Source organism: Gobius niger, assembly GCF_951799975.1.
Source record: "Gobius niger genome assembly, chromosome: 1".
NCBI classification, from domain to species: domain Eukaryota; kingdom Metazoa; phylum Chordata; class Actinopteri; order Gobiiformes; family Gobiidae; genus Gobius; species Gobius niger.
The window spans coordinates 2,419,863-2,447,121 of NC_136852.1; the positions used below are offsets into that span (position 1 = coordinate 2,419,863).

The following is a 27,259-nucleotide window of genomic DNA, read 5'->3' on the forward strand; positions in this document are numbered from 1 at the left end:
CGTCACTCGATCCATAAATGTTAAAATACTCGAATGAACAATTCACAAAGGACTCTTGGACATGGTCGAGTGGTAAAAAAAATACAGAGGTGATTTCTGTTATTGTAAACTTTACAGCACTGTCTTGACGGGAAATGACTCCTGTAAGTTATTGCAAAATCTACTGTAAATTACAATATTAATTAATTTACTGTACATCATTACAGGTAGTTAGTAACACTGTTACAGCAGCAACACCGTTACAGTAACTTACTGTTGCAGTAACGTACTGTAGTTCACATTACAGTATGACTACTGTAGAAAAACTTTACAGTATTAATACACAGTATCACTAGTGTAATTAGCAGTAACTTACTAGTACCTTGTTACCAGTAGCAGTAGTGACTGTTCTGATATATGACAGACACTGATTTTCAGTGCTGTGAATGCCTTTTAACCCCTTAACTCCCACCTGAACTGAGCACATTTTCTCCAGTTTGGCTTTACCCCAGTCCAAAAGCTTCTGGAAAAAAGCTGTGAAAATAGCAACAAAACTGAGACAAAAACAATGATGGAAATGTGACAAAAAAGTGAGAAAACATTGACAAAAAAGTGGCAAAAATTTCACAAGAAATTGACCAAAATTGACGAAAAAGTGGCAAAAATGTGACAAAAAATGAGAAAAATGTGACAAAAATGTGATTAAAAAATGGATGAAAAAATGACAAAAAAGTTACAAAAATGAGTTGAACACACAACAAAAAAATGGTGGAAAAATAATCTGATGACGTGAGGAAAAAGATCCTCTCGGTTCAGGCGGGAGTTAAGAGGTTAGAGACTATTTCCTACGCAGATGACAGACAGGTATTTTGTATTGGCCTTCACTCGATCCATAAATGTTAACATGGGGTTGTCACAAATAAGCTTTATTGCTTCGGCCAGCTCTTTGTTTTTGTTTTTTTCATTACTATGCAATTATATCATCATTTTTTTTAATCAATAGTGCTGCTCAATAATACATTTAATAACTATTATTTGTGCTTCATGAACTTTAAACAAAACACACATAAATACTCTTCTCTGTCCCTGTAAGTTTGATACAAATGGTTTATTCAGTAGCTTACTATAATGTTTTTTTAAGATTTTTGTTTTTTCCCCCGACGACAGGAACAAGCATTTCATTTTAAAAGTAATAATTTAATAAAAATAAGTCAGTAAATAAATCTACATTAATATAAAGTTGATAATGGAATAAAAACAACAACCAACAGCATTTCCTCATCAGCGTGAGTGACGCGCGCGCAGATCCAGCCTCCGAGCGAAACGCCTGGACTTCAGCGACTCCCGTTTTGACACCGATTATTTTGGTATCTCCCGGACAAGAACAAACCGTAAAAGCTCGTGTCACTTCTAAATAAGACACCGAGCGAAGGGCCGCGGGGTGTCCGAGCACGGCCCGGGGTGTATCGGACTGTCCCGAGCCCAGTCACGGCCAAACGGACCGAGAAAAGCCCCTTGTTTCGCCCCGGAGGCTGCTAATGTCGACGTTAGTTAGCATCTAGCCTCGTTAGCTCCGCGTTAGCTTAGCGTTAGCTCCGCGTTAGCTTCGCCGGAGAGAGTTAACTCGTGTCACCTGCCTGCGCTTCCCCCCCCCAGGACAAACGAGCGATGCAGGGGTAAAAATCACCACCGACAGCCCGCAGGTTACGTGGATTACCCGTGGATACCTTTACGGATTAGGTGAGTTTCACGGAAGTGTCCATTTATAGCGTTGTTTTGGTGATTTTGTTGAAGGTTAGCATGTTTAGCCGCCGCCGCTGTCATGTTCTTGTCCCGCAGGTAAGTTGAGCTAAACGCGACTAGCCGCGGCGCTGCTAACAAAGTGTTTACTCCACTTCGGCTGCGAATTATCACATCTGTAGCGACACATTCACTTTATTAACGCGCTTCATCTTTGTAAACACGTAAATTATTAGATTTCACTCAGTGGCAAAGGTGTAACGAGCAATTATGAGCGGCGCATTGTTGGCTAACTGTTGAAAGCGTATTGTGATGGCGTTTCAAAACACGGAAACGGCTCGTGCGCCTTTTAAACCTCACTGTTTGCATTTTAATGTTGTGTCTCTGCAGCTTTATGTTGTTTTGTTTCTTCACATCTGCTTTAGGTGACTGACTTGTTGTGACTTGTTGGCCTTCCGTGCTGCTGCTGCTGCTGTTGCCTTTTGAGGGAAAGAGGATGACCAGAAATTACATGTTTATTTCCCCATTTCTGACGCTTAACGATTGATGACACTCCTTGCGACGTTTAAAGACTCGTTCCGGGGATTTGCTGCTTTGAGTTTGTTGTTGTCGAAACGGTGCGGCTTGATGAGGAAGTTGTAAAGTGAATCTTGACTCCGGTAAACAAAGCAGCACATGTATTTTCCATATCTGTGAAGGGCGTATCTTTATCTCGCTGATACCGGTTTAAGTGCTCGTATCGTAGCACGGGGAGGGGGGGTTTTGTTCACGTAAATCCGACCACTCCTTTGTAATCCAATGAAAAGTGTGATGTGATCGTGGAGTCAAGGCAGGGCGAGTGCTGGAGATTATCGAAGGAGCGAAATAATGGACATTAAGGCCGCACGGTTATGGACAGCGAAATGAAACTGCGGTTGTGATTATAGCTATTATGTAGGGAATATACTGTGCTGTCAGAACAACATTACTCATTCTCCTGAGGGATTTCTGCACGTGACTCTTGTGTCAGTTTAGCCACAGTCTTGGTCAGTCAAAGATGTACAACGCTCCCCTATAAACCACATAAATGAAACACAATAATGTTTTTGATACCCAGTGTTTGCTGTTGTAGGGTTTCTGTTGTTCTGTCTGTTCTGTTGTCCAGGGAAGACTCAAAGCCCCCGTTCACTGCAACAGCCACTGCCCGCTGTGGATTTGCAGGATTAGATGCCGAAAGCTTAAACGGGACCAATGCCGTTTCATTTGGAGAGACCGCTTCAAGAAGGAAAAGGGGAAAGTCTGAAAGTCTTAGAGCAGCTCTAAGTAAAACGCTCTCACTTCGCTGTACAGACGGTTTGTGTTGAGTTTGGAGCTTCGCAAAAGAGCTTTTTCAACACTATGACAAAAGGCTGCAAGGTTTTAAACAAATCAGTGTTTTGTCTCTGGCGTTTGAGGGAGAGATGTTCACCGATCAGACTTGTGGAGCCTTTGTGATCGCAGGTTCAGCTTGTGTTTTCATAAAGCAGAGATGTCCAACCAGTAGCGCTCCGACCCAACACTTTCTACATGTTTGTAGTTATTTTCTTCGGTCATTATGAAAATTTAGATCACATGTCACATGTTTTCCAAAGATCTTAGACATTACACAATAAGAAAACACATACATTAAAGCAGTACTAAGTACCGTGTTTACCTTAATAAACCCTCCCCGTCGTCCCTGTGGGGGTAATACAGGTGTTTATGGGATGACTGGAGGGTCTTTCATCGCCCCCTGGTGTCTCTGGCCAGAAAACCATGTTTGCAACTTCACTGCCACCGGTCCGGAGAAAGCAATACACACTAATGTAATCACGAAGAAGAAGCTAACATGCTAACGGGCAAAGCTAACCGCGGGCTAACGTCACTTTAAACAGTATTTACAGCCAGGTTTGTGTGAAAAAAAATAATTCTATTGTATAATTGGATGCACAGTAACCCTCTCTCCCTTCGCCTTTCCTGTCGGCGTAGTATTTACTCTCCAAGACAATTAATAAGTTAAAAAATCGTAACTTGCTACTACACCTGCAGTTGCGCTTATGGCCTCTAGGGGGAAGAGTTACTTAGTACTGCTTTAAGAATTTAATCTAAATGAAGCCTGACCGAAAGGGGTTTAGGCTGAAGCCGAGACTTATTCTGCTTAAACCCCTTTTACAACTGTGACTCTGTGTCCAAAGAGACACATTATACACTTTCTTTAATACCAACGATGGAAACACTTAAGCACAAAACTTCAACTTCAACAATCAAAAATGATGCTTTGTTTTCTCGATCGACTTCTTTTCTAATGGTCTTCATTCAAGTGTTAATACTTCTCTATCATGTTTAACTTGTACGTTTTCTTAAATGCTTTAATAGTTTTGGAGCCCTTAAAGGTCCTATATCATGCAAAATCGACTTTTTGGAGCTTTTAGCCATGTTGTTTTGCTATTTCCTTATCAAAAACACCCCCAGAGTGGTTTGTGGCTTCATTCACGCAGCTCTCAGTAATCCTCCTGAATCCTGCTCTCTGAGGCTCCGCCCTCTCCTGGTGAACGACTGACCTGCTCAGTTGTGTCGTAACAGCGGAACTGAAGTGCTCGACGTCTGTAATGTAATGTCTTAATTCTATGCTTACGGACGGATTTTAATTTGTAAAACAGCGTTTTCATTATTTCTGTCGTAAGAGAGAAACAAAGAGTAAAAAATGAAAAAAAAAAGAAAAAAAAAGAAAAAAAAAAAGGATGTGTCCGAGGTGCTTCCAGGTCAGTTGAGGCCAAAACAAACACATCCCTGAGCGTCTGAACAGATCAGTCATGTTTGCGCTGCAGCTGAAGATGGAGCTCGTTGCAACTTATTCTGGTTGTTTTTCTGTGACTGTCTCTGATGGATGTTTGGTGAACCTTCGCCTGAATCAAAGTGGATTAACTTTTATAACCAACGCGAGTCCCATAATGTAAACAGCGATGGACCAGAGTGGTGAGTCAGTCCAAACGCGGGTTAGCATATTAGCTTGTGTGTTAGCATATTAGCATGTGTGTTAGCCATTTATGAAGCTGTGTATCTTCACTTATTGCTGTTTATTTATATTACGGTAAAGTATGCGCGGAGAGAGGGGGCGGAGTTAACTGAATCGAAGCGTTCTGTCTTCCGGTTTTGAAAAATACCTCCAGAAAACACTTATATTTATCACAAAAATGAGTGCTCCATAATGGTAGAGGTACAATATATCATATAAATGCCTATACTTAACTTTGCAATGGCTAAAATAGCATGATATAGATCCTTTAAGTTGAATAGATAAACCGTTCCATAGATCAACGCCTTTAACTGATAAACACCTCCTCTTAGTGTTACTGAGCGCCAGAGGTTTCTGTAGCAGTTCAGTTCCTCTATGTCATGTCAACTTACGCTTGATGGGTCACATTTTAGAGGCATTTTCTTTTTGTTCCGAACACACTGAACATTTGTGTCAATATAGTAAAGTATAGGATATATGAATGGGGGTGGGAGTAAATAAGTTTGTCTTCTTCCCACTCCTTTTCGAGCTAAAACGTTATTTATTTTATTCTGTTGGCCAGTTATAGAGGCAAAGGAAGTGTGTTGTATGTAAAGGTAAAGATCTTGGACAGAAAAGGCATGTGCCCTTGTCTCTCTGTTTGTTCTTGTAGAGTTTTGTTTATGGCTCGAAATAAAATGATCAAATCAAGCTTTGAAAGTTTTAGCGATTCACGTTTTCTCAAACTAACTTTCAAACGTCTCAATAATCTGCACCTGAGCCTCAGTTCATTTACACAGAGACAAAACAGCCCCAGAGTTACAGCTGCACAGTTCCTGCCGCGAGACTTCATTAGGTCAGAGCCTTTACAAATAAAAGTACAAAGTTGTGGAATCGTTTCCCACTGAACTTAAAACCATGACTGAGTTTAAAATGTTCACTTCTCGAGTTAAGTCTGGGCTGAAATCTGAACTGAACCCATGTGTAACTTTGTAAATAGCACTGAGTCTGTGTTTGTAGATGATTTATATAGTGTATATAGGAACGTTAGTGTTAATGTAGTGTAGAAAGGCCCAACCCACTGGCTATAAACTCTTGTGCATCAGTTACGAGCTTGCGTTGTGCTATGTGGACTTGCACTGTCCCTGTCAAATAAATGAATAAATAGATAAATAAAAAATAAGATTACGATATAACTATGGGTTCAGTGAAAACCAAGTATTTCTCAGCCCTGGTGTAAGGACTAGACTCAAGTGATTTTCTTTGAGATTTCAGCTTCACTACTAATTCTCCTGGTTTATTAAGCCTTAACCAGTTTAGCTTTACCAAATCTAAAAGGTCACAGCCTATAGGCCTCATTTGAAAGCTAAGACCTACAAAACTAGTCTAACCTGATCTTTTTCCTTGCGTTTTGACATTTCTTTTCATTGCTTTTCTCTTACTCTTTTGCGTTTTTGACACTTTGTCGTCAAGTTTTTGTCGCTATTTGAGCTTTTTGATTTGGGTAAACCTGCAGAAACCTTCAACCTCCAACTGCTCATCAATATGAAGTCTGAGCTCGTATCAGCGAACAAATCAAATGGACACATCAGAAGCTGCAGTTTCAGTCTCCTCTGCATGTCATTGCTGTGTTAGCTTCATGTTTCCGTGTTCTCTCAAACGATGAAGCTCCGGGACGTGTCTAAACATGAAGCTTGATTATTAAACTCTTAACTCCCACCTGAGCGGACCACATTTTCTCCAGTTTGGTGTTACTCTAATCAAAAAGCTTCTTGGGACAAGAGCACCAAAACGGCCTCAAAGAAATGAGAAGAAAACAAGGATGTAAACGCAACGAAAAAATGACAAAAACTGAACAAAAAAGTGACAAAAATTCAACCAAAAAGTGACAAAAATTCAACCAAAAAGTGACAAAAATTCAACCAGAAAGTGACAGAAATTCAACCAAAAAGTGACAAAAATTCAACCAAAAAGTGACAAAAATTCAACAAAAATGTGACAAAAATTCAACCAAAATGTGACAAAAATTAAACCAAAAAGTGACAGAAATTCAACCAGAAAGTGACAGAAATTCAACCAGAAAGTGACAGAAATTCAACCAAAAAGTGACAGAAATTCAACCAGAAAGTGACAGAAATTCAACCAAAAAGTGACAGAAATTCAACCAGAAAGTGACAGAAATTCAACCAGAAAGTGACAGAAATTCAACCAAAAAGTGACAGAAATTCAACCAAAAAGTGACAGAAATTCAACCAAAAAGTGACAAAAATTCAACCAAAAAGTGACAGAAATTCAACCAAAAAGTGACAAAAATTCAACCAAAAAGTGACAGAAATTCAACCAAAAAGTGACAAAAATTCAACCAAAAAGTGACAGAAATTCAACCAAAAAGTGACAAAAATTCAACAAAAAAGTGACAGAAATTCAACCAAAAAGTGACAAAAATTCAACAAAAATGTGACACAAATTCAACAAAAAAGTGACAGAAATTCAACCAAAAAGTGACAGAAATTCAACCAAAAAGTGACAGAAATTCAACCAGAAAGTGACAGAAATTCAACCAAAAAGTGACAAAAATTCAACCAAAAAGTGACAGAAATTCAACCAGAAAGTGACAGAAATTCAACCAGAAAGTGACAGAAATTCAACCAAAAAGTGACAGAAATTCAACCAAAAAGTGACAGAAATTCAACCAAAAAGTGACAGAAATTCAACCAGAAAGTGACAGAAATTCAACCAAAAAGTGACAAAAATTCAACCAAAATGTGACAAAAATTCAACCAAAAAGTGACAAAAATTCAACCAAAATGTGACAAAAATTCAACAAAAAAGTGACAGAAATTCAACCAAAAAGTGACAGAAATTCAACCAAAAAGTGACAGAAATTCAACCAGAAAGTGACAGAAATTCAACCAAAAAGTGACAAAAATTCAACCAAAAAGTGACAGAAATTCAACCAGAAAGTGACAGAAATTCAACCAGAAAGTGACAGAAATTCAACCAAAAAGTGACAGAAATTCAACCAAAAAGTGACAGAAATTCAACCAAAAAGTGACAGAAATTCAACCAGAAAGTGACAGAAATTCAACCAAAAAGTGACAAAAATTCAACCAAAATGTGACAAAAATTCAACCAAAAAGTGACAAAAATTCAACCAAAATGTGACAAAAATTCAACAAAAAAGTGACAAAAATTCAACCAAAATGTGACAGAAATTCAACTAAAAAGTGACAGAAATTCAACCAAAATGTGACAAAAATTCAACCAAAAAGTGACAAAAATTCAACCAGAAAGTGAAAGAAATTCAACCAAAAAGTGACAAAAGATCAACCAACAAGTGACAGAAATTTAAAAAATAATGTGACAAAAATTTGAAAAAAATAAAAAAACATAAAAAAAGTGACACAACACAGCAACAACGCGAGGGAAAAAAATAAGTTTTGCGGGTCTTAGCTTTCAAATGAGGTGTTACACAGGCCTATAGCCATAGAGGACAGCATGCATTCGGTTTAGGCGGGTGGTAAGAGAAATTTTTAAAATAAATCTGTCTGCGATATTCTGTAAACTGGGTATTTTCCCTTTATTCACAAAGCCTTTGTTGTCTGTTGTGAAGTGCAGTCTCTTTAGAGCAGGGAGACACAAACCTGAATCATAGAGCGATTATTTGTGCGTCAGATAAACGCTGTGTCCTCTCGGCCGCCTCTGTCCTGAACTGGTCGCGCTGTCATCCTCACGGAGGATTAACGATGATGTGATGTAACGGAGACGGGATCAGCGCCGGCATCTTAAATACGGCCGCACGACACATACCACAGGGAGATGAGTTAGTCTTTTATTTGCTAAAGCCATGTTTATTTAGTGTTTACTGTGAGCGCCTCCTCTCAGACCTGATCATCACCACAGTCGTCGTCAGCAGCAGCGCAAACTGTTTCAGAACATGACGGAAATATTTGACCACAATTCACTAAAGGAACCACTTACTATACTTGATTTGAGTTTTTCTAGTGATGAACACAATCTGCTTTGTCCTTTAGTTTGTAAACTCGGGCGTTTGTGGGATAAACACTGTGCACCTAATTGTGAAGCATTTGTATCCGTGTCATGAACTTGCAGACCGTGACCTCGAAAAGTCAATCGGTCAATTGCTTTATTGTCATTATAGCACGTTGGCGCAGCGGTTAGCGCTCGTGCCTCACAGCTCGAAGGTTCCGGGTTTGATTCCCACCTGGACGGGGCCTTTCTCTGTGGAGTTTGCATGTTCTCCCCTTGTCTGTGTAGGTTAGTGGTAAAAACATGTGCAATAGGTGAATCCTCCAGCCAGATGTTTCTGGCCACCAGGGGGTCCTGGGTCCCTGAGTGCCAGCCCATACTGGCAGCTCACTGCTCCTACAGGCCGGGGTTAACCTCTTAACTCCCGCCTGAACTGAGAGGATCTTTTTCATCACGTCATCAGATATTTTTTCCATCTTTTTTTTGTTGGGTGTTCAACTCATTTTTGTAACTTTTTTGTCATTTTTTCGTCAATTTTTTATCAATTTCTTTGTCATTTTTTGTCCAATTTTTGTAATTTTTTTGCAAAATTTGTATCAAATTTTTGTCATAATTTTGTCACATTTTTCGTCCATTTTTTGTCAATTTCTTGTGACATTTTTGTGACTTTGCCACTTTTTCATACATTTTTCGTCACTTTTTTGTCAATGTTTTCTCACTTTTTTGTCACATTTCCATCATTGTTTTCGTCTCAGTTTTGTTGCTTTTTCACAGTGACGCTAACCACTGCGCCACCGTGCCGCCACTGATCTGAGTCACAGTAAAAGACAAACACGGCTTTGTGAACTGCCTCACTCACTTTCACTCTTTTTCTGGCAAATGTAAAACCCGTCAGGTGGAGAATTAAATGTTAGCTAACCTGAGGAGCTTGTTTTACAGCGAGAAAAAGATCGAATCTGACATTGTGAGTGCGACAAATGGAGGAGCGCGATTCTAAAGTTACTGTGTCGGGATCACCTTTAGTCGTGATGGAAATAGCTGTTATTTAGTAAAACGTCCTCTGCAGAGAAGTAAAGTCTCATTTGTAATAGTTTATCTCCTCACAGTGCGTGTCTTTGTCCTGAACCTGGACTTTCAGCTGCTGTGCTGTGCTGGGCTGTGCTGGGCTGGGCTGTGGAGTCTCTGCAGTGTTTCCCGGTGAGCAGCGTGTGGAGCTCAGGGAGAGGTGTAAAGACAAAACTCGCCCACACACCACCCCCCGCCTCAGTCTCTCAGCAACAACAGCCCTGTTTTAGACCGGGGGAGCCTGCAGGGGGCGCCGGTCTGCTGCCTCTCTCTGGCACTGGAACCATATTAAGTGTCATGAGGAAAACCAATCAGTGTCCCGTTACAGACCCAGGAAAGGCTCAGGGTTAAACAGAGGAAAGGCGGCTGATTAATGTCTACGTTACATTTACACACAAATCATCGGCTACTTTTCATCAGGATTTATCAAAACAAGACTTAAAATCATGCATAATTGGGACCAAAACAAGGCCGGTTTCCAGAGGGCGTTTATTTAGTAATATAGTGACATCGCTTGACCTTTATACACCAAATGTTTATTAACCTCTTAACTCCCACCTGAACATGTTTTCTCCTGTTCTCCAAGCTCTCCAAATCTAAAAGCTGCTTCAAAACAGCGAGAAAAAAGAAAAAAGAAAATGAGGATGTAAACACAACAAAAAAAGCTACAAAAATGACAAAAACTCATCAAAAAATTGACAAAAAATCAGCAAAAAAGTGACAATAATCCAGCAAAAAAAAGACAAAAATCCAGCAAAAAAGTGACAATAATCCAGCCCAAAAACAGACCATTATCACATTCACAACATACTACAGCACAGAAACAAGGCGCTCTCCTGCATTGGGCTCATTTATGCATTTGTGCCTCGTGTGGCAGCGCGGCTCATTTCATCAATGTGAAACTCCTCTCGTTCATGGCGCTTTAATCGCGGGGCTGTCGTGTTTATTTGATCAGAAATACGAAGATAATACATGTGTTTTTAGGCCTCGCTCTGTTCCAGTAACTTACGTGAGCGGGTCGCATTTCCTCGTCTTTTTCTCATTTTGTTGCGGTGCTAATGTTGAAGTGACTTCGATGTAAAAAGTCAAAAAAATCTTCCTTCTCGGAGAGAGCGCCTGCACAGCTGTTTCGCTGGAATACTCGTGGAGAGCGTTTATCTGCTGCTGTAAATGTGCTGTCCTGTTTTTTTATCAGCTTTATCAGGGATGGCGCCAAAATGCCGATAATTATTGTGCATCCCTAATATTTATTGATCTCTAGAGAAAATCTGGAAAAATTCAAGCATTTGTCTTTTTTTCCCGGTTCAAAGCTCATTAATCAGGCGGGAATTAGACGTTAAAAATCCCTCTGAAAAAAGCTTGCAAATGTGTTTGAGTCGGAGCTTGTAAAGTGTGGAGTCTTATGGAGCGACTGAAGGTCAGATGTTGTTAAAGTTTAGTGCCTTCGTCTGCACATACGCCCTGTGTATGTTCCTCCCGTCTTTAGCCGCTGCTGTCGCCCACAAAGGAAATGACCATATTTTGGATTACAGCGTCATCCCGGCCTTTCATGCTACACGTGGATACCAAACATGCCAGTATTTGTGAATGACGTGGGGGAGCGACGCAGATGTGATGGAGCGATTTATGGGAAAGTCTGAAACACGTCCTTACAAGTCCTTAACCTCTTAACTCCCGCCTGAACAGAGAGGATCTTTTTCCTCACGTCATCAGATTTTTTTCTCCATTATTTTTTTTTTTATTATTCAACTCATTTATGTAACTTTTTTGTCATTTTTTTGTCATATTTTGTCACATTTGTGTCATTTTTTTTGGTCATTTTTTGGTCAAATTTTTATCACATTTTGTCAGTTTTGGTCAATTTTTTATCATGTTTTGGTCATTTTTTGGTCAAATTTTTATCACATTTTTGTCATTTTTGGTCAAATTTTTGTCACATTTTGTCAGTTTTGGTCAATTTTTTATCATGTTTTTGTCATTTTTTGGTCAAATTTTTATCACATTTTTGTCAGTTTTGGTCATTTTTTGGTCAAATTTTTATCACATTTTTGTCATTTTTTGGTCAAATTTTTATCATGTTTTTGTAATTTTTTCGTTACATTTTTATCAAATTTTTGTCATTTTTTATTAATTTTTTGTCAATTTCTTGTGACATTTTTGCCACTTTTTCATTAACTTTTCTTCACTTTTTTGTCAATGTTTTCTCACTTTTTTGTCAAATTTCCATCATTGTTTTCGTCTCAGATTTGTTGCTATTTTCACAGCTTTGTTCCAGAAGCTTTTGGATTGGGGTAAAGCCAAACTGGAGAAAATGTGCTCGGTTCAGGTGGGAGTTAAGGGGTTCATAATCATCACAAAGGGAGTGTTTGTTCAGCCTGTTTTTACTCTGACATTAAAACTAAAATGTGTAAGGGAGAAAATGAGCTTCATATCTGACCATTGACCACGTGGTTTCTCGAGTTTCTCTGTGGAGAAAGTCTCCAGCTTCCGTCCCTCTGCGGTACTTCAGCCTCTGGTGCCACTCGCTCCTTCATCTTAAGCGTCTGGGCACGTTTTTGGCACGGCCTCCAAATCCGCCGCCGAGCACTGTGGGTAATTCTGGAGCTCACTCGGGGAGAGGCTGCCGCTGCTGCTGCCCCACCCACAACACGAGCTGCCGATCTGGGCTAAAAATAGAGCCGCGGGCGCCCGGACAGCTCCGCCCCGTGTGGTCCCCTGACAACTGCGTCCTGGGAGGATTCTGGGGCCGTTAAACAAGATGGAAATGTCCTTTATAAGCCTTACATTGGATTCAGACGTTCAAAAATAGTTTGTATTGTATTGTAAGGTATTGTAAACCAAGTCTCATTAAACTCTATAATAGGGCTGCTCGATTATTGAAAAAATAATAATCACGATTATTTTTTGTCATAATTGAAATCACAATTATTCAAACGATTATTTGTTGCCTTTAAAAAAATCCATCAAAAAAGTGACAAAAATCCAGCAAAAAAATGACAAAAATCCATCAAAAAAATGACAAAAATCCATCAAAAAAGTGACAAAAATCCATAAAAAAGTGACAAAAATCCAGCAAAAAAGTGACAAAAATCCAGCAAAAAAATGACAAAAATCCAGCAAAAAAGTGACAAAAATCCATTAAAAAAGTGACAAAAATCCAGCAAAAAAAAGACAAAAATCCATTAAAAAAGTGACAAAAATCCAGCAAAAAAGTGACAAAAATCCAACAAAAAAGTGACAAAAATCCAGCAAAAAAGTGACAAAAATCCAGCAAAAAAGTGACAAAAATCCAACAAAAAAGTGACAAAAATCCAGCAAAAAAGTGACAAAAATCCAGCAAAAAAGTGACAAAAATCCAGCAAAAAAGTGACAAAAATCCCAAAATCAAAAATTAGAAAAAAAATTGAAAAAAAATAATTTGAAAATAAAAAAATATTTGAAGAAAAAAAAAAAAATTGAGAAAAAAAATTATAATCGATTTTTTGCGATTATGCTAATTTTGTAATCGTTTACTGTTGTAATCAAAATCGTAATCGAATTTCGATAAATTGCACAGCCCTACTCTATAATAAAAACTGCTAAAATAAATCCTCTGCACAATACAGAGTAAAATCACAGCGATGTTGACCATAAATCAGCTGAGAACACTTGACTTTGAGGCTTCCTTTAGCTCTAAGTTCCAGCGCGGAGCCTTGGCTGAACTCTGTGGAGAAAGAACTCTGTGTGATTAGATTTGGAGCTCTTCAGGAGGAGCTTATGGACTGGAGCAGGAGGAAATGGGATTGATATTGACACGAGTGCAGACGGCACAACCGGCCTCATGCTCCGGTCGCCGTTTCCAAAACCACACACATTTTCAACAATTCTATTTTGTCTTTTTTTCACGTCGATGTAACCAGGATGTCACTTCTTTGAGCTGCTTTTTATTATTGTTGGTCGTGATGCACCGATCCAGCCTTTTGGAGTTTTTGGTTTGAGTTTCGTCACACAAGGATCACTGGACTTTTCGACACTAAATATCCTCGGCTAAATGACGGGCTTTGATCTGATCGTTATAACTTGTGCATAATAAACATGTTGTATCAGTTATTCTTTAACAGCATTTCTCATTAAAACACAAACACTGTTTTATTAGCTGACCCAGTCATCGTTTCCCTCATTGATATAATATAATAAAGATGAGTCTCCTGTCTCCTCCTGCGCTGTTCCATAATTTCTGGCTGGTAAACAAAAACTAGCGTGGTTAAAAACATTTCACTTACCCCAGTGTTGTCATGTGGCTCGTAGGGATTTTTAGAAAAAGAAAAACTCTTTGGAGCCAGACTTTTAAAGGGGGGGTATTATGCAAAATGGACTTTTTCAAGTTTTACCTCATGTTATTATGTCATTCCCTCATTAAAAACATGCCTGCAGTGTTGCCTTGGCACATTCACATATTTTTGAGTAATCTGTAAAAACTCTGATGGCGGCCATTTTAGGGATAGGTTTGCCTGAGTCCTCCTAGGAACGCCCCCACCTCCTGGAGAAATCCTACACTGACAGAAAAGACAAAGAGACAGAGGGATATTGTTCATCCAATTACACAATGGGAAAAAAATTCACTCCCATGTTGGCTGTAAATACTGTTTAAAGTGGCGCTAGCTTGCAGTTAGCTTTGTCCGTTAGCCTGTTAGCTTCTTCTTTGTGATTCCATTAGTGTGTATTGGTGGCTCCGGTCCGCTGGCAGTCAAGTTGCAATTGTGGTTGTCTGACCAGAGACACCAGGGGGAGATGAAAGATTTCTTATATCAGCTCCCATAACGTAATCAAAAGTTTTGAACAGTTTTTTGTCTGGAATCTGCTGATGCTTGTCTGTCATAGGAGCTCCTTCTGAAGAATCTACTGCACATGAATGTCCTGAATAAATCAGCCCTATGCCTCTAATAAAGCGCCCCCTGCTGTCACAGCTCAACACTGTCCCGGTTTGCAGTTCAGAAGCTTCATACACGGCTCGACCTCTATTCTTTGTTTACAGAGCGGATGTTTGGAGTTTGCCTCAGGTGCGACTCTGTAACCTAAACCCCCTCTCTCCTCTGCCCTCAGGTGCATGAGCGCTGCCCCCCCGGCCGCCCCTCTCCCTCGGCCCCAGTGGAAGGCTGTTCTCTGGGGGAGGAAGATGCCGGCGTTCCCTCTTTAGCCGCACGGTGCTCGTCGCGTGATGGAGCGAGACACCTTCTCCCACATCCGGCTCTGGTGCCCGCGGCCGTTCGGCACCTACTCCCAGAACAAGGCCCGGTCTGCAGCCGCCGTGAGCGCCGCGGGCGGAGCTACGGCGCCCTCTCTCTGTAAGCACTGCCTCTGACGGTCTCTCTCTGACTCTGTCCCTTCTCTCTCCAGGCTCTTCGCGCTCTGACACTGTGTCTCTTCTCTCTCCAGGCTCTTCACTCTCTGACTCTGTGTCTCTTCTCTCTCCAGGCTCTTCACTCTCTGACTCTGTGTCTCTTCTCTCTCCAGACTCTTCACTCTCTGACACTGTCCCTTCTCTCTCCAGACTCTTCACTCTCTGACACTGTGTCTCTTCTCTCTCCAGGCTCTTCACTCTCTGACTCTGTGTCACTTCTCTCTCCAGGCTCTTCACTCTCTGACACTGTCTCTTCTCTCTCCAGACTCTTCACTCTCTGACACTGTGTCTCTTCTCTCTCCAGGCTCTTCACTCTCTGACACTGTGTCTCTTCTCTCTCCAGACTCTTCACTCTCTGACACTGTGTCTCTTCTCTCTCCAGGCTCTTCACTCTCTGACACTGTGTCTCTTCTCTCTCCAGCCTCTTCACTCTCTGACACTGTGTCTCTTCTCTCTCCAGACTCTTCACTCTCTGACTCTGTTTCTCTTCTCTCTCCAGACTCTTCACTCTCTGACACTGTGTCTCTTCTCTCTCCAGCCTCTTCACTCTCTGACTCTGTGTCTCTTCTCTCTCCAGACTCTTCACTCTCTGACTCTGTGTCTCTTCTCTCTCCAGGCTCTTCACTCTCTGACTCTGTGTCTCTTCTCTCTCCAGACTCTTCACTCTCTGACTCTGTCTCTTCTCTCTCCAGACTCTTCACTCTCTGACGCTGTGTCTCTTCTCTCTCCAGGCTCTTCACTCTCTGACTCTTTGTCTCTTCTCTCTCCAGACTCTTCACTCTCTGACTCTGTCTCTTCTCTCTCCAGACTCTTCACTCTCTGACACTGTGTCTCTTCTCTCTCCAGACTCTTCACTCTCTGACACTGTGTCTTCTCTCTCCAGACTCTTCACTCTCTGACACTGTGTCTCTTCTCTCTCCAGACTCTTCACTCTCTGACTCTGTGTCTCTTCTCTCTCCAGACTCTTCACTCTCTGACTCTGTGTCTCTTCTCTCTCCAGGCTCTTCGCTCTCTGACACTGTTTCTCTTCTCTCTCCAGACTCTTCACTCTCTGACTCTGTGTCTCTTCTCTCTCCAGGCTCTTCACTCTCTGACTCTGTGTCTCTTCTCTCTCCAGACTCTTCACTCTCTGACTCTGTGTCCCTTCTCTCTCCAGGCTCTTCACTCTCTGACACTGTTTCTCTTCTCTCTCCAGACTCTTCACTCTCTGACACTGTTTCTCTTCTCTCTCCAGACTCTTCACTCTCTGACACTGTGTCTCTTCTCTCTCCAGACTCTTCACTCTCTGACACTGTGTCTCTTCTCTCTCCAGACTCTTCACTCTCTGACACTGTCTCTTCTCTCTCCAGACTCTTCACTCTCTGACTCTGTCCCTTCTCTCTCCAGACTCTTCACTCTCTGACTCTGTCTCTTCTCTCTCCAGACTCTTCACTCTCTGACACTGTGTCTCTTCTCTCTCCAGACTCTTCACTCTCTGACACTGTTTCTCTTCTCTCTCCAGACTCTTCACTCTCTGACTCTGTCTCTTCTCTCTCCAGACTCTTCACTCTCTGACACTGTGTCTCTTCTCTCTCCAGACTCTTCACTCTCTGACACTGTTTCTCTTCTCTCTCCAGGCTCTTCGCGCTCTGACTCTGTCTCTTCTCTCTCCAGGCTCTTCACTCTCTGACACTGTGTCTCTTCTCTCTCCAGACTCTTCACTCTCTGACTCTGTCCCTTCTCTCTCCAGACTCTTCACTCTCTGACTCTGTCTCTTCTCTCTCCAGACTCTTCACTCTCTGACACTGTGTCTCTTCTCTCTCCAGACTCTTCACTCTCTGACTCTGTCTCTTCTCTCTCCAGGCTCTTCACTCTCTGACACTGTGTCTCTTCTCTCTCCAGGCTCTTCACTCTCTGACTCTGTGTCCCTTCTCTCTCCAGACTCTTCACTCTCTGACTCTGTGTCTCTTCTCACTGCAGACTCTTCACTCTCTGACGCTGTGTCTCTTCTCTCTCCAGACTCTTCACTCTCTGACTCTGTGTCTCTTCTCACTGCAGACTCTTCACTCTCTGACGCTGTGTCTCTTCTCTCTCCAGACTCTTCACTCTCTGACTCTGTGTCTCTTCTCTCTCCAGGCTCTTCACTCTCTGACTCTGTGTCTCTTCTCTCTCCAGGCTCTTCACTCTCTGACTCTGTGTCTCTTCTCTCTCCAGGCTCTTCACTCTCTGACTCTGTGTCTCTTTTCTCTCCAGACTCTTCACTCTCTGACTCTGTGTCTCTTCTCTCTCCAGACTCTTCACTCTCTGACTCTGTGTCTCTTCTCTCTCCAGACTCTTCACTCTCTGACACTGTGTCTCTTCTCTCTCCAGACTCTTCACTCTCTGACACTGTCTCTTCTCTCTCCAGACTCTTCACTCTCTGACACTGTGTCTCTTCTCTCTCCAGACTCTTCACTCTCTGACACTGTGTCTCTTCTCTCTCCAGGCTCTTCACTCTCTGACTCTGTGTCTCTTCTCTCTCCAGACTCTTCACTCTCTGACTCTCTCTTCTCTCTCCAGACTCTTCACTCTCTGACACTGTGTCTCTTTTCTCTCCAGACTCTTCACTCTCTGACTCTGTCTCTTCTCTCTCCAGACTCTTCACTCTCTGACTCTGTGTCTCTTCTCTCTCAAGGCTCTTCACTCTCTGACACTGTGTCACTTCTCTCTCCAGGCTCTTCACTCTCTGACTCTGTGTCTCTTCTCTCTCCAGGCTCTTCACTCTCTGACTCTGTGTCTCTTCTCTCTCCAGACTCTTCACTCTCTGACACTGTCCCTTCTCTCTCCAGACTCTTCACTCTCTGACACTGTGTCTCTTCTCTCTCCAGGCTCTTCACTCTCTGACTCTGTGTCTCTTCTCTCTCCAGGCTCTTCACTCTCTGACACTGTCTCTTCTCTCTCCAGACTCTTCACTCTCTGACACTGTGTCTCTTCTCTCTCCAGGCTCTTCACTCTCTGACACTGTGTCTCTTCTCTCTCCAGACTCTTCACTCTCTGACACTGTGTCTCTTCTCTCTCCAGGCTCTTCACTCTCTGACACTGTGTCTCTTCTCTCTCCAGCCTCTTCACTCTCTGACACTGTGTCTCTTCTCTCTCCAGACTCTTCACTCTCTGACTCTGTTTCTCTTCTCTCTCCAGACTCTTCACTCTCTGACGCTGTGTCTCTTCTCTCTCCAGGCTCTTCACTCTCTGACTCTTTGTCTCTTCTCTCTCCAGACTCTTCACTCTCTGACTCTGTCTCTTCTCTCTCCAGACTCTTCACTCTCTGACACTGTCCCTTCTCTCTCCAGACTCTTCACTCTCTGACACTGTGTCTCTTCTCTCTCCAGGCTCTTCACTCTCTGACTCTGTGTCTCTTCTCTCTCCAGGCTCTTCACTCTCTGACACTGTCTCTTCTCTCTCCAGACTCTTCACTCTCTGACACTGTGTCTCTTCTCTCTCCAGACTCTTCTCTCTCTGACACTGTGTCTCTTCTCTCTCCAGACTCTTCACTCTCTGACTCTGTGTCCCTTCTTTCTCCAGACTCTTCACTCTCTGACACTGTGTCTCTTCTCTCTCCAGACTCTTCACTCTCTGACTCTGTGTCTCTTCTCTCTCCAGACTCTTCACTCTCTGACTCTGTGTCTCTTCTCTCTCCAGGCTCTTCGCTCTCTGACACTGTTTCTCTTCTCTCTCCAGACTCTTCACTCTCTGACTCTGTGTCTCTTCTCTCTCCAGGCTCTTCACTCTCTGACTCTGTGTCTCTTCTCTCTCCAGACTCTTCACTCTCTGACTCTGTGTCCCTTCTCTCTCCAGGCTCTTCACTCTCTGACACTGTTTCTCTTCTCTCTCCAGACTCTTCACTCTCTGACTGTGTCTCTTCTCTCTCCAGGCTCTTCACTCTCTGACACTGTTTCTCTTCTCTCTCCAGACTCTTCACTCTCTGACACTGTTTCTCTTCTCTCTCCAGACTCTTCACTCTCTGACACTGTGTCTCTTCTCTCTCCAGACTCTTCACTCTCTGACACTGTGTCTCTTCTCTCTCCAGACTCTTCACTCTCTGACACTGTCTCTTCTCTCTCCAGACTCTTCACTCTCTGACTCTGTCCCTTCTCTCTCCAGACTCTTCACTCTCTGACTCTGTCTCTTCTCTCTCCAGACTCTTCACTCTCTGACACTGTGTCTCTTCTCTCTCCAGACTCTTCACTCTCTGACACTGTTTCTCTTCTCTCTCCAGACTCTTCACTCTCTGACTCTGTCTCTTCTCTCTCCAGACTCTTCACTCTCTGACACTGTGTCTCTTCTCTCTCCAGACTCTTCACTCTCTGACACTGTTTCTCTTCTCTCTCCAGGCTCTTCGCGCTCTGACTCTGTCTCTTCTCTCTCCAGGCTCTTCACTCTCTGACACTGTGTCTCTTCTCTCTGCAGACTCTTCACTCTCTGACTCTGTCCCTTCTCTCTCCAGACTCTTCACTCTCTGACTCTGTCTCTTCTCTCTCCAGACTCTTCACTCTCTGACACTGTGTCTCTTCTCTCTCCAGACTCTTCACTCTCTGACTCTGTCTCTTCTCTCTCCAGGCTCTTCACTCTCTGACACTGTGTCTCTTCTCTCTCCAGGCTCTTCACTCTCTGACTCTGTGTCCCTTCTCTCTCCAGACTCTTCACTCTCTGACTCTGTGTCTCTTCTCACTGCAGACTCTTCACTCTCTGACGCTGTGTCTCTTCTCTCTCCAGACTCTTCACTCTCTGACTCTGTGTCTCTTCTCTCTCCAGGCTCTTCACTCTCTGACTCTGTGTCTCTTCTCTCTCCAGGCTCTTCACTCTCTGACTCTGTGTCTCTTCTCTCTCCAGGCTCTTCACTCTCTGACTCTGTGTCTCTTCTCTCTCCAGACTCTTCACTCTCTGACACTGTGTCTCTTCTCTCTCCAGACTCTTCACTCTCTGACACTGTCTCTTCTCTCTCCAGACTCTTCACTCTCTGACACTGTGTCTCTTCTCTCTCCAGACTCTTCACTCTCTGACTCTGTGTCTCTTTTCTCTCCAGACTCTTCACTCTCTGACACTGTCTCTTCTCTCTCCAGACTCTTCACTCTCTGACTCTGTGTCTCTTCTCTCTCCAGACTCTTCACTCTCTGACTCTGTGTCTCTTCTCTCTCCAGACTCTTCACTCTCTGACACTGTGTCTCTTCTCTCTCCAGACTCTTCACTCTCTGACACTGTCTCTTCTCTCTCCAGACTCTTCACTCTCTGACACTGTGTCTCTTCTCTCTCCAGACTCTTCACTCTCTGACACTGTGTCTCTTCTCTCTCCAGGCTCTTCACTCTCTGACTCTGTGTCTCTTCTCTCTCCAGACTCTTCACTCTCTGACTCTGTGTCTCTTCTCTCTCCAGACTCTTCACTCTCTGACTCTGTGTCTCTTCTCTCTCCAGACTCTTCACTCTCTGACACTGTGTCTCTTCTCTCTCCAGGCTCTTCACTCTCTGACTCTGTGTCTCTTCTCTCTCCAGACTCTTCACTCTCTGACTCTGTGTCTCTTCTCTCTCCAGGCTCTTCACTCTCTGACTCTGTGTCTCTTCTCTCTCCAGACTCTTCACTCTCTGACTGTGTCTCTTCTCTCTCCAGACTCTTCACTCTCTGACTCTGTGTCTCTTCTCTCTCCAGACTCTTCACTCTCTGACTGTGTCTCTTCTCTCTCCAGACTCTTCACTCTCTGACTCTGTGTCTCTTCTCTCTCCAGACTCTTCACTCTCTGACTGTGTCTCTTCTCTCTCCAGACTCTTCACTCTCTGACTGTGTCTCTTCTCTCTCCAGACTCTTCACTCTCTGACTTTGTCTCTTCTCTCTCCAGACTCTTCACTCTCTGACTGTGTCTCTTCTCTCTCCAGACTCTTCACTCTCTGACTCTGTCTCTCTTCTCTCTGCAGACTCTTCACTCTCTGACTCTGTCTCTCTTCTCTCTCCAGACTCTTCACTCTCTGACTCGGTGTCTCTTCTCTCTCCAGGCTCTTCACTCTCTGACTCTGTGTCTCTTCTCTCTCCAGGCTCTTCACTCTCTGACGCTGTGTCTCTTCTCTCTCCAGACTCTTCACTCTCTGACGCTGTGTCTCTTCTCTCTCCAGACTCTTCACTCTCTGACGCTGTGTCTCTTCTCTCTCCAGACTCTTCACTCTCTGACGCTGTGTCCCTTCTCTCTCCAGACTCTTCACTCTCTGACGCTGTGTCTCTTCTCTCTCCAGGCTCTTCACTCTCTGACTCTGTGTCTCTTCTTTCTCCAGGCTCTTCACTCTCTGACTCTGTGTCTCTTCTCTCTCCAGACTCTTCACTCTCTGACACTGTGTCTCTTCTCTCTCCAGACTCTTCACTCTCTGACTCTGTGTCTCTTCTTTCTCCAGACTCTTCACTCTCTGACACTGTCTCTTCTCTCTCCAGACTCTTCACTCTCTGACACTGTGTCTCTTCTCTCTCCAGACTCTTCACTCTCTGACACTGTGTCTCTTCTCTCTCCAGACTCTTCACTCTCTGACACTGTCTCTTCTCTCTCCAGACTCTTCACTCTCTGACTCTGTGTCTCTTCTCTCTCCAGACTCTTCACTCTCTGACTCTGTGTCTCTTCTCTCTCCAGACTCTTCACTCTCTGACACTGTCTCTTCTCTCTCCAGACTCTTCACTCTCTGACACTGTCTCTTCTCTCTCCAGACTCTTCACTCTCTGACTCTGTGTCTCTTCTCTCTCCAGACTCTTCACTCTCTGACACTGTGTCTCTTCTCTCTCCAGACTCTTCACTCTCTGACACTGTGTCTCTTCTCTCTCCAGGCTCTTCACTCTCTGACACTGTGTCTCTTCTCTCTCCAGGCTCTTCACTCTCTGACACTGTGTCTCTTCTCTCTCCAGACTCTTCACTCTCTGACTCTGTCTCTTCTCTCTCCAGACTCTTCACTCTCTGACTCTCTGTCTCTTCTCTCTCCAGACTCTTCACTCTCTGACTCTGTTTCTCTTCTCTCTCCAGACTCTTCACTCTCTGACTCTGTTTCTCTTCTCTCTCCAGACTCTTCACTCTCTGACACTGTGTCTCTTCTCTCTCCAGACTCTTCACTCTCTGACACTGTCTCTTCTCTCTCCAGACTCTTCACTCTCTGACTCTGTGTCTCTTCTCTCTCCAGACTCTTCACTCTCTGACGCTGTGACTCTTCTCTCTCCAGACTCTTCACTCTCTGACACTGTCTCTTCTCTCTCCAGACTCTTCACTCTCTGACTCTGTGTCTCTTCTCTCTCCAGACTCTTCACTCTCTGACACTGTGTCTCTTCTCTCTCCAGGCTCTTCACTCTCTGACTCGGTGTCTCTTCTCTCTCCAGACTCTTCACTCTCTGACTCTGTGTCTCTTCTCTCTCCAGGCTCTTCGCGCTCTGACTCTGCGGTAGGCGATGGCTGTTTGCTGCCGCCGCCCGGGGTGTCGGAGGCGGACGTGGGACGGGAGAACACGCCGCCGGAGCAGGACGCGTCCCCGGCCGCGGCGCCTCCGAGCCAGGCCCCGCCCCCTCCGTCTGCCCCGCCCACCGCGCCCTCCCCCGCCGGGACGCAGCTGGAGGACGGGCGCGTGCTGCTGGACACGTGGTACGTCATCAAGCCCGGGAACACCAAGGAGAAGATCGCCTTCTTCGTGGCTCATCAGTTCAGCGGCGCGGGACAGGGGCGGCCCAGCGCCATGAAGGTGAGAGCGAGTACTTGTACTGCGATACTGGGGACTTGTACTGCGATACTGCGGACTTGTACTGTGATACCGGAGACTTTTACTGTGATACTGGGGACTTTTACTGCGATACCGGGGACTTTTACTGCTATACCGGAGACTTTTACTGTGATACTGGGGACTTTTACTGTGATACTGGAGACTTTTACTGTGATACTGGAGACTTTTACTGTGATACTGGAGACTTTTACTGCGATACTGGGGACTTTTACTGCGATACTGGAGACTTTTACTGTGATACTGGAGACTTTTACTGTAATACTGGAGACTTTTACTGCGATACTGGGGACTTTTACTGCGATACTGGAGACTTTTACTGCGATACTGGGGACTTTTACTGTGATACTGGGGACTTTTACTGTGATACTGGAGACTTTTACTGTGATACTGGGGACTTTTACTGTGATACTGGAGACTTTTACTGTGATACTGGAGACTTTTACTGTGATACTGGAGACTTTTACTGTGATACTGGGGACTTGTACTGCGATACTGGGGATTTTTACTGCGATACTGGAGACTTTTACTGTGATACTGGAGACTTTTATTGTGAAACTGGAGACTTTTACTGTGATACTGGAGACTTTTACTGTGATACTGGAGACTTGTACTGCGATACTGGAGACTTTTACTGCGATACTGGAGACTTTTACTGCGATACTGGAGACTTGTACTGCGATACTGGAGACTTTTACTGTGATACTGGAGACTTTTACTGTGATACTGGAGACTTTTACTGTGATACTGGAGACTTGTACTGTGATACTGGGGACTTTTACTGTGATACTGGGGACTTTTACTGCGATACTGGAGACTTACTGTGATACTGGAGACTTTTACTGTGATACCGGAGACTTTTACTGTGATACTGGGGACTTTTACTGTGATACTGGAGACTTTTACTGTGATACTGGAGACTTTTACTGTGATACTGGGGACTTTTACTGTGATACTGGGGACTTTTACTGTGATACTGGGGACTTTTACTGCGATACTGGAGACTTACTGTGATACTGGAGACTTTTACTGTGATACCGGGGACTTTTACTGCGATACTGGGGACTTTTACTGTGATACTGGAGACTTTTTCTGTGATACTGGGGACTTTTACTGTGATACTGGGGACTTTTACTGCGATACTGGGGACTTTTACTGTGATACTGGGGACTTTTACTGCGATACTGGAGACTTACTGTGATACTGGAGACTTTTACTGTGATACCGGAGACTTTTACTGTGATACTGGGGACTTTTACTGTGATACTGGAGACTTTTACTGTGATACTGGAGACTTTTACTGTGATACCAGGACGCTCCAGCTCTTGTTTCGCTTCATGTCGTCCCGCGTCTTTATAAATGTTGTTGTTGTGTACAGGTGAAGGGGAACTGGGCGACCGACTGCAGTAAGGCCAAACGGCGGCGGCGCTGTTCTTCGTACGACCCTCCCACGCGCTCCTCCCCGCCCCCTCCCTCCTCCCCCCTGGACCGCGAGGACTCCCCCGCTCTGACCCACGACCCGGCGCCGCTGAGCGACCTGCTGTCTGTGGCGGAGATGGTGGCGCTGGTGGAGCAGCGCACGGCCCTGGCGCTGCAGGGCATCGTGGGGCTGCACCAGCACTCGCAGGACGATCACCAGCTGCTCCGCGGGACCATCTCCGACCCCACGCCGCTCGTGTTCGACGAGAAGGAGCGCCGAGACTCCGCCTCCCCGATCCAGACGGACCAGGAGCTGGAGGAGCAGCAGGAGACGTGTCGCGTGGCTCAGGCCATCGCCCGCTTCGAGTCGCAGAACCTGGAGAACCGCCTCCACCTGGGCCACGGGGTCGAGTCCAGCAAAGACAAGGACGACGGCGCCAAAGGGGCGTGTTCAGGCATGGCCACGCCTCCTCCGGCGCCCACGCACAGCCACGGCGAGGTGCGGATCGCCTTCAGAGTGTCCAACATCGACTCGCGCGTGACGCTGGAGCCGGCCGGCCGCTCGCGCTGCATGTTCATGACGTGCGGAGGCAGCGGTCAGTCCGGCGCTCGCTCCAAAGAGAAAATCACCTGTGACTTGTATCAGCTCGTCAGCCCGTCCTCACGAGACCCCGGGAGTCTGCTGTTAGCCGCCACCGCCGCCGCGCCCAAACCAGAGGGCGGAGACTCCAACACAGACACGAACTCTGCAAACGCCTCAGACGCCAAGGCGGAGCACGGCGCCGCAGAGAAGAAGAGCCGCGAGCGAGTGACCGGGTTCCACGTGGAGGTGGTGGTGACGGGCGCCGTGGACCAGTGCGTGTTCTACGGTAAAGACAGCACCGAGAATGTTCAGGAAGAGACGGTTTGTTTCGCCGTGCCGCCCCCTGACCAGAGCGACGACCCCCCGCCCGGGCAGCTCTTCTTCCTCCAAAGAGAGGAGGAGGAGCCCAGCGCCGCGGGCAAAGCCAAAGACTGTGTGAACAACAGCAGTAACGGCCCGGCGGGCGGCGAGAGCGCCAGGCCCGAGTCGCCCATCGTAACGGACGACTGCGGCGACTCCTCGCTGTGTCGTCTGTACCGACACGTCTCGCACGACTTCCTGGAAATCCGCTTCCAGATCCAGCGCCTGCTGGAGCCGCGGCAGTACATGCTGCTCCTGCCCGACCACATCATGGTGAACATCTTCAGCTACCTGCCCACGCGCTCGCTGGCCGCGCTCAAGTGCACCTGCCACTACTTCAAGGCTCTGATCGAGACGTTCGGCGTGCGCGCCGTGGACTCGCGCTGGACCCAGGACCCGCTGTACCGCGACGACCCGTGTAAGCAGTGCAAACGCCAGTACGAGCGCGGCGACGTGTCGCTCTGCCGCTGGCACCCCAAACCCTACCACCACGACTTGCCTTACGGGAGATCGTACTGGATGTGCTGCCGCCGCACGGACAAGGACACGCCGGGCTGCCGGGTGGGGCTGCACGACAACAACTGGGTGCAGAGCACGGCCGAGGGGGCGGGGCTACGGGCGCGGAGGGAGGAGCGGCGGGAGGAGGCCAGGTAGAGGCGCGGGAAATGTACTCACCCCGGCGAGGGGCGTGTCTCCACCGAGCGCCGCGGAGGGGGCGTGTTTCCACCGAGCGGCTTTTCACTATCAAATAAATGTGTGATTCTGTCACAAAAACGAGACGCCGCAAAGTCAGACCTGACACTTTCTAATTCTCCAAAACCTGCGCTGGATCAATGTTAATAAATACTGTGATAAAGCGATGCCATTATTATTATTATTATTATTTAGATTTAAAGCCAGTTAGTCACATTTGGTGCTTTTTATTGACCTAAAGACTTTGAACTGTGACACAGAGGTTTCCTTTGGAGGATTTAAAGTCAAAGCTGAGAGTAAACCTTCACACTGTGTCTGCCGGGATTCAAAAGCATTAAAACATATTTCATTATTTATTTCCAAGTCTATCTGGCTTTAGATCCAAGTTTATTAAAGATAATGACATTGCAACACATTCAGCTGCAGTTTGGGCTGAAATTAAACCAAATCCTGAAGAAAGAAGCAAAAATCTGAGCGATTCTGTCCATTTTTACGATGAAAAGATTTTCCTCATATTTCTGTTTTCTTCTACAGCAGAGGTTTCAAATGTTTTATCATCTATATTTATTAGTTTCCAGCGCCTCTGACTTTGCCGCCTCTTGTTTTAAAAGCCTAAAGCGCCGCCTCGTTGGAGCTGCGTCTCTCGTTTCTGAAGCTTCACTCCGGAGCTGTTTAATTTCTCTCGTCTCCGTGTCTAACGTTCGAATCTCCCTCGTCGCTGCGGTGCTTTATATCCTCCTCCTCCTCCTCCTCCGCGGGAATGTCGGCCTCCTCTTCGGGGGGGAAAATAAACGATTGTAAAGAAACTTGACTCCGCCTCTTCCCGGTTTCTTCTGAATGTTGCTGTTTCTCTCGCGCTTCTCGTCGGCCCCTGAAATGCTGCTGATTCCACGTTTTTTTCGACGGATAAAAATAGCCATAACGTCATCGCGCCGGTTTCACACGTGAGCGGCGAAAGTTCGGGAAACCAAACCTGTCGGGGGGAAAAGTGGAGGCAAGTCTGCGCCGAGGCTGAGGTAAAACATGTGCAATATCTGACTTCTCTCTTTACTCCATTCAAAACGCTCCGAATCATTAGGGCTGGAAACCGTTAAGCAACACCAGGACTCGGAAGAAATGTTTAGCTTCTACTGGAAATCAGAAAGTTGGTACTGAAAAATAAAATATCTTTAGATTCAAGTTTTGTCCCAATTTTTTCCCATTTTTTTTTTCTCACACATTTTTTAACCTATTTTGTATTTTTCTTATTTCCTTCCATTTTTTTTTTTTACATTTTTTTCTTGTTTCAGATTTTCCCTCCATTTTTTATGATTTT

At 44.8% G+C, this 27,259-nt stretch overlaps 1 protein-coding gene across 1 annotated transcript; it reads left to right on the forward strand.

Moving 5' to 3' along the window:
* The first annotated feature begins 1,330 nt into the window (after positions 1-1,330).
* Positions 1,331-25,917, forward strand: fbxo46 (F-box protein 46). Its single transcript, XM_079565805.1, has 4 exons — positions 1,331-1,719; positions 14,849-15,090; positions 22,537-22,853; positions 24,268-25,917. The coding sequence occupies exons 2-4, from the start codon at positions 14,964-14,966 to the stop codon at positions 25,903-25,905; spliced, it is 2,082 nt and encodes a 693-aa protein (XP_079421931.1). The 5' UTR covers positions 1,331-1,719; positions 14,849-14,963; the 3' UTR covers positions 25,906-25,917.
* Positions 25,918-27,259: the final 1,342 nt, after the last annotated feature.

Excerpts from the sequence above, each read along its gene's own strand:
- fbxo46 (XM_079565805.1), top strand. The coding sequence starts at position 14,964 with ATGGAGCGAGACACCTTCTCCCACATCCGGCTCTGGTGCCCGCGGCCG. Across the intron at positions 15,091-22,536 it reads AGCTACGGCGCCCTCTCTCT|GCTCTTCGCGCTCTGACTCT; the intron begins GTAAGCACTGCC and ends TTCTCTCTCCAG. Across the intron at positions 22,854-24,267 it reads GGCGGCCCAGCGCCATGAAG|GTGAAGGGGAACTGGGCGAC; the intron begins GTGAGAGCGAGT and ends TGTTGTGTACAG.